The 10,248-nt window shown below is 50.5% G+C and overlaps 1 protein-coding gene across 1 annotated transcript; it reads left to right on the top strand.

Moving 5' to 3' along the window:
• Positions 1 to 372: 372 nt before the first annotated feature.
• Positions 373 to 2,455, top strand: LOC142363839 (major facilitator superfamily domain-containing protein 6-like protein B). The gene has a single exon (XM_075440870.1). It carries the CDS (start codon positions 477 to 479, stop codon positions 2,367 to 2,369), a length of 1,893 nt encoding a protein of 630 aa, XP_075296985.1. The 5' UTR covers positions 373 to 476; the 3' UTR covers positions 2,370 to 2,455.
• The last annotated feature ends 7,793 nt before the right edge of the window (positions 2,456 to 10,248 follow it).

Genomic DNA, 10,248 nt, shown 5'->3' with positions numbered 1-10,248 from the left:
CCATGGCCACGGACATCCCGCGTCCACGGACACCCCGCAGCCACGGACACCCCGCGTCCATGGAGACGCACATCCCACGCCCCGGTGGCCTGGGCCTCGATCTTCCCCACGGCCCGCCGATCTCATTCCCTCCAGGGAAAGCCGGAGCGTGGGGAGCCAGAGCGGGGGGAGCCTGGGCCGAGGTGAGCCGGAGCGAGGGGTGCCTGGGTGGGGGGAGCTGGGGCCGGGGGTGCCCGGGGCCGGGGGAGCCCCGGGCGGGGGACGCTGCGGGGCAGGAACGAGGCGGGCCGCGGCGCTGCCCCTCTCGGCCGGCAGGAGGCGCTGTCCCGCCCACCGCCCGCCGTCTCCTGGCAACGGGGCGGGCCGGGACGCGCGGCGGAGGCGCAGGCCGAGCGGGTGCGGTGACCGCGGCCCTGGGGAGCGGGGGGCCCGGAGCTGCGTGGCCGGTACCCGCGGGAGGAGCACGCGGTAGCGCCATGAGCGAGCAGTGGGACGTCGGCCGGGCCTTGGCCCTGTCCGCCTTTTTCCGTCTGCTGCATGGCGCGGGCCGGGCCTGCGCGGTCCCGTTCCTGACGCTGTACCTGCGGCAGCTGGGGCTGTCGGCCCCGCTGGTGGGGGTGGCGGCCGGAGCCAGGTACATGGTGACAGCGCTCTGGGCCCCGCTCTGCTTGCGCTGCCCTCGGGGCCGCAGGAAGCGGCGGCTGCTGCTTGCCGGCTGCTTGCTGGGCTCGGCCGGGGCCAGCCTGCTGCTCACCCTCGTCCCCCCCGTCGGCGGGGCCCCAGGGAGCACGGCCTGTAACGGCAGCCGGCAGCCGCGTGACCGAGGGGCCGCGGCCACGCCAGGCCCGGCCACGGGCAGCTACCCGGGTCCGAGCGTGGGCGTTGTCACCGACGCAGAGGCAAGGGTGAAAACAACGGCTGGCGTTCTGATGGCGAGCAGAAAGCCGACGCTGAGCAGTGCGGCCTTCCAGGGATCGTTTGGGCTGACGGACACGCTTGGGAAAGAAGGCAGAGGGGTTGCTGGAGGCGATACAAAGGCGAGCGGCTACTTGGCCGGTCTCTCTGGCTGGACGGCTTCTGCGAAAGCGGTTAACCGGGAGACGCAAGAACCAGAAGTGACGGCTTCCTCCGGAGCTCGCTTGCCTGGACTCGAGAAGGAAGCGAGCAGTCTGGCTTCTGCTGCAACAGATCTCGCTGATAATGCTGAAAAAAGCCTTTATTCTACTGAGAGCAGCGAGCTCTCTGTGTTTAAAACAACTTTTCCTGCTGTTGGAGATGCTTACGTGCCTGGAAACCTTTCAGACCACCAGAAAGACACTCCAGATGTCAGCTTCAAGGCAGTGCGAAACATCTTTCCGGACAGAGAGTATCACATTTTTCTTATGGTACTGAGCATTGTTGTGCTTTGGGAGCTGCTGGCTACTTCTCTCAAGTGGATGGTGAATGAGGGTCTCTACGAATATCTCGACTTCATTGACGCGACTGACAGGTATGGCAGGCTGTGGATTTGGAGTTACCTGGGTGCATCTATAGGTGCCTGCAGCATTGCCGCATTCGTGGATCAACTGAGTTGCTTCCTCGGCAGCACGGTCGCCCGCCTCGCTGTCCACTTCTATGTCTGTGCTCTCCTGGTAATGCTCTCGTCGCTTGGCAGCGTCTTTTTTCCCGTCCACATTCCCAAGAAAACCAACCGTGTTAACAAAACCGCCAAAGCCCTGGCCCTGCTGTGGAGCGATGGCCGAGCGATCCTGTACGTCATCACCATCTTCCTCACCGGTGCGGCTGGGTCGGCGGTGCAGAACTTTCTCTTCTGGCAGATGCAGGACCGAGGTAGCAGTGAGCTGTACATGGGGCTCTCCGTGGCCGTTGGGCTGCTTGCTGAAATTTTGCTTTATTTCTTCAAGGGGAAGTTGCTGAGGACTTTCTCGGGCAGCAAAATTGTTGCAGTCAGTCTAAGCCTCCTGGCAGTACAGCTTCTGTGCTACTCCTTCTTGTGGACTGTGTGGTCAGTTCTCCTTATCCAGATACTATCTGCCTTCAGTAGCAGTGCTTTGTGGTGGGTGGTTACCACGACGGTGGATGACATAGCCACTCCAGGCATGGAGAGGCCCCTGCACGCTGTTCTCCAGGGCCTCTTCTACGGTGGAGGAGCAAGCTTGGGCAGTTTTGCAGGAGGGTTTGTCGTGAAGCACTTTGGCTTGGCAGTTCTGTACAGGGCATGCTGCATGTGCCTGGTGCTGTGGCTCCTCTTGTTCTTAACTCTCCAATCTAAATTGCCACAGCAGAAACTAATTAATTATTCTCATCTCCTGGCTGTGGATTCCAGGGATATGACTCTGACGAGGAGAACAAGAAGAGCTGGCTGGTAAATCTATGAAGAGTGGAAGTTTTAGCAGGAATTGGTCACAGCAGCATGCTATCAACAGATCTGTGCTTCAGTGTGGGTGGAGTAGTAACCTGGTGTGATGACGCTGCCCAGAAATGACCGTTAATTCTAAAGTGCTAAATATATACAGTATCTATCTGACCGGACAGATTTTTATTAAAGAAAAAATTATAAATCTTTTTATTGTCTTAATTTATAGCATTTTTGTAATAATTTTTCCTTTTTAACTTAATGATTTTGCTTCCAAAATCGTATCAAGGTATTTCAGGTATACATTTGCTGAAATGAATGTAGCTAAGTTTTCAGTCAAAAAACAAACTTGAATTGGATTCTCGCTCCCCAGAGCTGATGCTGGGGAAACTGCGAGCGAAAGCTGTGACCGGTACTTTGAATTGCAGGAAAACTACTCTAATGCACAACAGCACACTGAACTTTTTCCAGGTGCTATGTCTCTGAACTTCTTTCGATGAATAAGGGATGTGAATGAAAAAACGGTTCATTTGCTCTGCTTTGATTTGTAAAATCGGGTTTTGCTACAGACTATCTGTCTTCTCACTTTTTAGGGTGTAAGTGTGTTTCTGCATCGGCGTCTATTGGAAAAAACCGACTGTGTCTGCTCACAGTCAGTGCCTGCCGGCTGTCCAGATTCAGCAGAGCAGCCTGTGGACTTCCTCCTGTCTGTTCACCTAAGGTGGCAGCCGGGCATTCAGGATGACCAGGAAGCAGTCTGCCCTCCTGATCTGGTTAGCTTCTGTGGGCTGGGAGTGAAGGTAGGGCGGTATTCAGTCAGAAGGCACTGGGCGCTTGGTGAGTTGGTCTGGTTGAAGGTGGTGGTCCTCCCTGGGTCAGTTTGGCCTGAGAGCAGCCCTCTGCTCACGTCTCCTATTTAGAACTAACTCTGTGTCCTGAACAGAGCCTGCTAAGCCCAGAAGGCTCCTCAAGCTGCCTTATCTGCGTTGCCTTAACCTCAAAGCACGCAGATTTCAACAACGCTTCAATAGGTAAGATTTGCTTTAAAATTAAAATTTGGTGGTCTGATCTCATTAAAAGATCTGTGTCAGACCTGAAACAGGGCTGGTGGAGCCACTTTGAGCCTCACAGTCCTTTCAGCTGCCATCAAAAGCTGCTGTCAGTTTATTAGGTACTTCCTTGGTCAAGTGACTGCATCATTCCTTTGCGGAGGGATAGATTTTAATAACACCTTCGGGATGTTTTACAAGCCATGAGACAAACAGCTGCAAAAAGCAAAATATTTATTTAAATGTGTATTTAAAATGTAATATGTAAGTGACATTGCAATCTGTCACCCTGCTGCCTTCTGGACTCAGTAGAAAGTGGTTGGAGACAAGGAACAGCAACACCGTTGAAGATAATCGCTTTCTCTGCATGCATCGATTCCAGATTATCTGTACATCACATGCTTTCAGGGCAATTAGCTCTCTGTTTTCCTGGCACAAATCACCGTGCCGTACAGAATACGCTACTAGAATGACTCTATAGATAGAGTTGTCCTGGTGCCAAGAATAGCTGGAACTTTTTATCAAGGTATTACCTTCTCCCGGGAATTCAAACGCAGGAACAATTTTAGTGTCAAGAATTTATCCCAGCCTGATTACCATGTAACACCTCAGGAACTCTAATTACTTGTGAACAGAGTATCTCACTTCAGTCTCGAGAAGCTGACTGCAGGCAGCACACCACAGAGCCGTGTGTGCTTTTGTGAGATGAGCGCCGCGGAAATAGTTTAAAATGCGGTTGCTTCTTTAGCTGGAAGTGAGTGCCCTCATTTGAAGCCAATGAAATCGGTTATATGTGCTCTTTTTATCTGGCTCGGCACAAAATCAGCTGCTGTAATTCCAGTTTGGCAAACAGAAACCTTGAAGAGGAAAGCGCTCGTGGTGCAATCCGTCCGGCAGCCGCGGCAGAGGGTGGTAGCGGCTGCGGGGCAGAGCCGCGAGGGGACTCCCCGGGCTCTTGCCGCCGTGGCCATTTGGGCCGTGGGTGTTTAGATGTGCTCAGCCACTGCCGCTGTGGACAGGGAGGGTTTAAGGTATGGCCCAAAGCTTAACTTGCGTGTAATGGTCTTGCATAAGAAGAATTTTTTAAATAGTTATTAATCGAATAAACACATTTAGCTAATGGGCTCCTGGGATGCATTAGGAGGAGTGTGGCCAGCAGGACGAGGGAGGTTCTCCTTCCCCTCTACTCTGCCCTAGTGAGGCCCCATCTGCAGTGCTGTGTCCAGTTCTGGGCTCCCCAGTTCAAGAAGGATGAGGAGCTACTGGAGAGAGTCCAGCGGAGGGCTACGAGGATGGTGAGGGGACTGGAGCATCTCTCCTAGGAGGAGAGGCTGAGGGAGCTGGGCTTGTTCAGCCTGGAGAAGAGAAGGCTGAGAGGGGACCTTAGAAATGCCTCTAAATATCTGCAGGGTGGGGGTCAGGAGGACGGGGCCAGACTCTTTCCAGTGGTGCCCAGCGACAGGACAAGGGGCAATGGGCACAAACTGAAGCCGAGGAAGTTCCAGCTGAACATGAGGAAGAACTTCTTCCCTCTGAGGGTGACGGAGCCCTGGCCCAGGCTGCCCAGGGAGGCTGTGGAGTCTCCTTCTCTGGAGATATTCCAGACCCGCCTGGAAGCGGTGCTGTGCAGCCTGCTCTGGGTGACCCTGCTTCAGCAGGAGGTTGGACTGGGTTGGGCTGGGTGACCCACAGAGGTCCCTTCCAACCCCGGCCATGCTGGGATTCTGTGATTCTGTAAAAGATCATGCTGGGCAACAGCAACATGACGATTTCCTAAGGAAGCTACCTTGAAATGCTGGTATCAAGGTATTTCAGGTATACATTTGCTGAAATGAATGTAGCTAAGTTTTCAGTCAAAAAACAAACCTGAATTGGATTCTCGCTCCCCAGAGCTGATGCTGGGGAAACTGCGAGCGAAAGCTGTGACCGGTACTTTGAATTGCAGGAAAACTACTCTAATGCACAACAGCACACTGAACTTTTTCCAGGTGCTATGTCTCTGAACTTCTTTCGATGAATAAGGGATGTGAATGAAAAAACGGTTCATTTGCTCTGCTTTGATTTGTAAAATCGGGTTTTGCTACAGACTATCTGTCTTCTCACTTTTTAGGGTGTAAGTGTGTTTCTTCATCGGCGTCTATTGGAAAAAACCGACTGTGTCTGCTCACAGTCAGTGCCTGCCGGCTGTCCAGATTCAGCAGAGCAGCCTGTGGACTTCCTCCTGTCTGTTCACCTAAGGTGGCAGCCGGGCATTCAGGGTGACCAGGAAGCAGTCTGCCCTCCTGATCTGGTTAGCTTCTGTGGGCTGGGAGTGAAGGTAGGGCGGTATTCAGTCAGAAGGCACTGGGCGCTTGGTGAGTTGGTCTGGTTGAAGGTGGTGGTCCTCCCTGGGTCAGTTTGGCCTGAGAGCAGCCCTCTGCTCACGTCTCCTATTTAGAACTAACTCTGTGTCCTGAACAGAGCCTGCTAAGCCCAGAAGGCTCCTCAAGCTGCCTTATCTGCGTTGCCTTAACCTCAAAGCACGCAGATTTCAACAACGCTTCAATAGGTAAGATTTGCTTTAAAATTAAAATTTGGTGGTCTGATCTCATTAAAAGATCTGTGTCAGACCTGAAACAGGGCTGGTGGAGCCACTTTGAGCCTCACAGTCCTTTCAGCTGCCATCAAAAGCTGCTGTCAGTTTATTAGGTACTTCCTTGGTCAAGTGACTGCATCATTCCTTTGCGGAGCGATAGATTTTAATAACACCTTCGGGATGTTTTACAAGCCATGAGACAAACAGCTGCAAAAAGCAAAATATTTATTTAAATGTGTATTTAAAATGTAATATGTAAGTGACATTGCAATCTGTCACCCTGCTGCCTTCTGGACTCAGTAGAAAGTGGTTGGAGACAAGGAACAGCAACGCCGTTGAAGATAATCGCTTTCTCTGCATGCATCGATTCCAGATTATCTGTACATCACATGCTTTCAGGGCAATTAGCTCTCTGTTTTCCTGGCACAAATCACCGTGCCGTACAGAATACGCTACTAGAATGACTCTATAGATAGAGTTGTCCTCGTGCCAAGAATAGCTGGAACTTTTTATCAAGGTATTACCTTCTCCCGGGAATTCAAACGCAGGAACAATTTTAGTGTCAAGAATTTATCCCAGCCTGATTACCATGTAACACCTCAGGAACTCTAATTACTTGTGAACAGAGTATCTCACTTCAGTCTCGAGAAGCTGACTGCAGGCAGCACACCACAGAGCCGTGTGTGCTTTTGTGAGATGAGCGCCGCGGAAATAGTTTAAAATGCGGTTGCTTCTTTAGCTGGAAGTGAGTGCCCTCATTTGAAGCCAATGAAATCGGTTATATGTGCTCTTTTTATCTGGCTCGGCACAAAATCAGCTGCTGTAATTCCAGTTTGGCAAACAGAAACCTTGAAGAGGAAAGCGCTCGTGGTGCAATCCGTCCGGCAGCCGCGGCAGAGGGTGGTAGCGGCTGCGGGGCAGAGCCGCGAGGGGACTCCCCGGGCTCTTGCCGCCGTGGCCATTTGGGCCGTGGGTGTTTAGATGTGCTCAGCCACTGCCGCTGTGGACAGGGAGGGTTTAAGGTATGGCCCAAAGCTTAACTTGCGTGTAATGGTCTTGCATAAGAAGATTTTTTTAAATAGTTATTAATCGAATAAACACATTTAGCTAATGGGCTCCTGGGATGCATTAGGAGGAGTGTGGCCAGCAGGACGAGGGAGGTTCTCCTTCCCCTCTACTCTGCCCTAGTGAGGCCCCATCTGCAGTGCTGTGTCCAGTTCTGGGCTCCCCAGTTCAAGAAGGATGAGGAGCTACTGGAGAGAGTCCAGCGGAGGGCTACGAGGATGGTGAGGGGACTGGAGCATCTCTCCTAGGAGGAGAGGCTGAGGGAGCTGGGCTTGTTCAGCCTGGAGAAGAGAAGGCTGAGAGGGGACCTTAGAAATGCTGATAAATATCTGCAGGGTGGGGGTCAGGAGGACGGGGCCAGACTCTTTCCAGTGGTGCTCAGCGACAGGACAAGGGGCAATGGGCACAAACTGAAGCCGAGGAAGCTCCAGGTGAACACGAGGAAGAACTTCTTCCCTCTGAGGGTGACGGAGCCCTGGCCCAGGCTGCCCAGGGAGGCTGTGGGGTCTCCTTTTCTGGAGATATTCCAGACCCGCCTGGACGCGGTGCAGTGCAGCCTGCTGTGGGTGACCCTGCTTGGGCAGGGGGTTGGGCTGGGTGACCCACAGAGGTCCCTTCCAACCCTGACCATGCTGGGATTCTGTGATTCTGTGATTTGGTGCTGGTTCAGGGGAGACTCACATTTAGACAGTTTGAAATATGTTCTGAGTTACAAACCACTGTGGACGTGGACAGAGGGTTCATTTGCTGAAAGAATTTTGCCAGTTTGGGTAAATCATTTTGCCCTGGCTTTGCACAGTCTCTGTGTGTGAGCTCTACACCGACGGTGACTCCCTTTCTTCTCTGACAGTCCCAGACCCTGCAAGCTGAAAGAGTAAGGCAGGAGGTGAACTGAAATTGTTCTGCATGAGACTTCTTCAGTCTGACCGTGGCTTTATCGTTCTTGCAGAATTAAGAACGTGTTAAGGCATTTAATGCCATTGGGAGTAAGATGTAACTGAGAAGAACCAAACTGCCTTTGGGGAAAATAGATTCTCATGATGTATTTCCAGCCACATCAGCAGTTATGTTTGCATTACTTTGCAAGTCTTTGCCAAAAAATTGATATGGAATTTTCTGTTTCTTTAAGTTTTTTTTCTTAAAAGTTTGTAAGTTAAAAAGTGATTATAAAATCGCATAAGATTTTACTGTTTGCCTTCTTCACGGTGAACTTTAAGCAAATTTCAGAGGCTTATATGTAGAAATACTTTCCCCCTCCCCGCCTTTGGTATCAATCCAGGGTCTAAGCTGAGCTCTGTTCTTCTCTGAAAAGAATTTGATTTAATCGAACTCAGGAGGCAAACCATGGTTAGTGCTGAGGAACAAGTTCCGCACAATGACAGTCTTTGTGGCTCTTAGATTTTAAATTTCACATAGCTAAATGTATGTGTGCTTTGTGAGAGGCTTCAAAGGTTCTACGTAAATCAGCTTTATTAGATGAGACATCATTTGATGAAAAATGACAAAGGCCTCTTTGCTTATCGTGAAACGACTTGGAGGCCCTCAGGTACACAGCTGGTGCGGCTGAACTGGAATCTGAGTCACTCATGGCATCAGATACCTTCTCTTGCTGCTTAAAATTTTGGTTCCAAGTTAGAAGGGAACTTAAAATTGCAGATTCTGTCTTTCTGGCAGTTATTTTATGATGGGATGTTGCAAATGTTTCCTTCAGCTCCTCTCTGTGTGCACCTCACATCTGCGATTGACTTCAACAGGGTGGCACTGCCAGAATGTGAAATGAGGTAAAACTCAAAAATGAGATAAAACTGCTCTCTAAGTGTTCACTTTCCTTGTGGGTCTGATCAGCGTGGTAAGGTCGTTCCCGGTGTTCTCCATCAGCAAACAACCACAGCGCGTTTCTTTGTGGGCTGGAGTGAAACCTGCCCAGATGAATTCGCAGAGGGGTTTTTGTGGTTTTGCAGCGAGTCGTTTCCCAGACCCGTGGGTATGGTCCGGTTAAGGTAAGTCCGTTTAGCTGGAGTTTCACAAGAACAGGAGAGGGAGGTTTTCCAGAGCTGCGGAGTTACTCTGCATGTTCTGAATCTGAAAAGCAAGAGCCCTTAAACTGTCTTTTCTGCTGTGACGAGGCGTAATGCCTCTGAGGCACGATCCCTGCTGCCTTAGGTGCTGCCAGTAAAAGTGTTCCGCGTTTTGTTCGTCTTTAAAGTACAGACAAGACATTACTGGTCTGATTTGAACTCTTAGGTGAGTTATGATTACAACATGGTACTGAAATCCTGTGCCTCTATAATATGAGTCCCATATAGACTTCTTAAATGTATTAGGCAGCTCCTGACCATTACTGCTGTGCGCACCAAGTAGTACTGATGCAGGGGGAAAAAAAGAGCCTATCTTGAAATATCTTAACACTCTTGGCTTGGCATCTGTATTGCTGTATTTATCAAGAGGGAGCCAATGTAAAGGTACCTCTGCTCGTTTAGACTCTACATTTCTCAGGAACGCGTACATTTTTTGCTGTGTGGCTTTTCCCAGGGGCCTGATTTTGCTGTAATACAAATGACTTTTCTGGCCAAGGGCAATTTTTTCCTTTAAATTGGCTGTGTTGAGACCATAAAACTCTGAACCCAAATGTGGAGGTGAGTATGAGGCAACTTTAAAATTAACCTTTGCTTCGCCTTCAGTATTTAGAAATCTTGCCTGAAGAAACCAAGGAGCAGAAAATGTCGTTACCTTATCACGACCTCACCAGTGCAGCAGACAGGGAAGCTGCTGGGAACACGGCTTCAGCTTTGAACCTTTGAGAACATTGCTACCTCTACTCAGGTTGAAAGGTCAGAATTATGGAGGTAGTTACACCAGAAATGGTATGCGTGTGTTATCGTGGGGTTTTATTGTTAGCAGAAGGAATTTTGAGCCAGATAACACAGTCACATGCTGAAACAACTTTAATATTCAAAGCATGAATTGAGAAACATGAACCCGATTTTTTGACAAATCCTAAGGAAAATAAACTTATCAAATAGCTCCAAATCATTTATTCTGAGTGTAGATCCCTCCACAGGAGTACGCATTCAGATCCTTGGGACCACGGCCCTTTTTGAACAAGTGACAGATTAAAACACTCAGCCTCCTTCGCTCACCAAGATGTGCCTCAGGGAGCTGGCAGCGAAGGGCCCTTCGAGCGTCCCCTTGGAAGCGTTTCT

Source organism: Opisthocomus hoazin, chromosome 21 (assembly GCF_030867145.1).
Source record: "Opisthocomus hoazin isolate bOpiHoa1 chromosome 21, bOpiHoa1.hap1, whole genome shotgun sequence".
Lineage (NCBI taxonomy): Eukaryota > Metazoa > Chordata > Aves > Opisthocomiformes > Opisthocomidae > Opisthocomus > Opisthocomus hoazin.
Note: the sequence above shows the minus strand (reverse complement) of the source record. Positions and strands in the feature narration are given on the sequence as shown.

Bases quoted from the DNA above. Each gene is read 5' to 3' on its own strand.
- LOC142363839 (XM_075440870.1), top strand. From the start codon at position 477: ATGAGCGAGCAGTGGGACGTCGGCCGGGCCTTGGCCCTGTCCGCCTTT.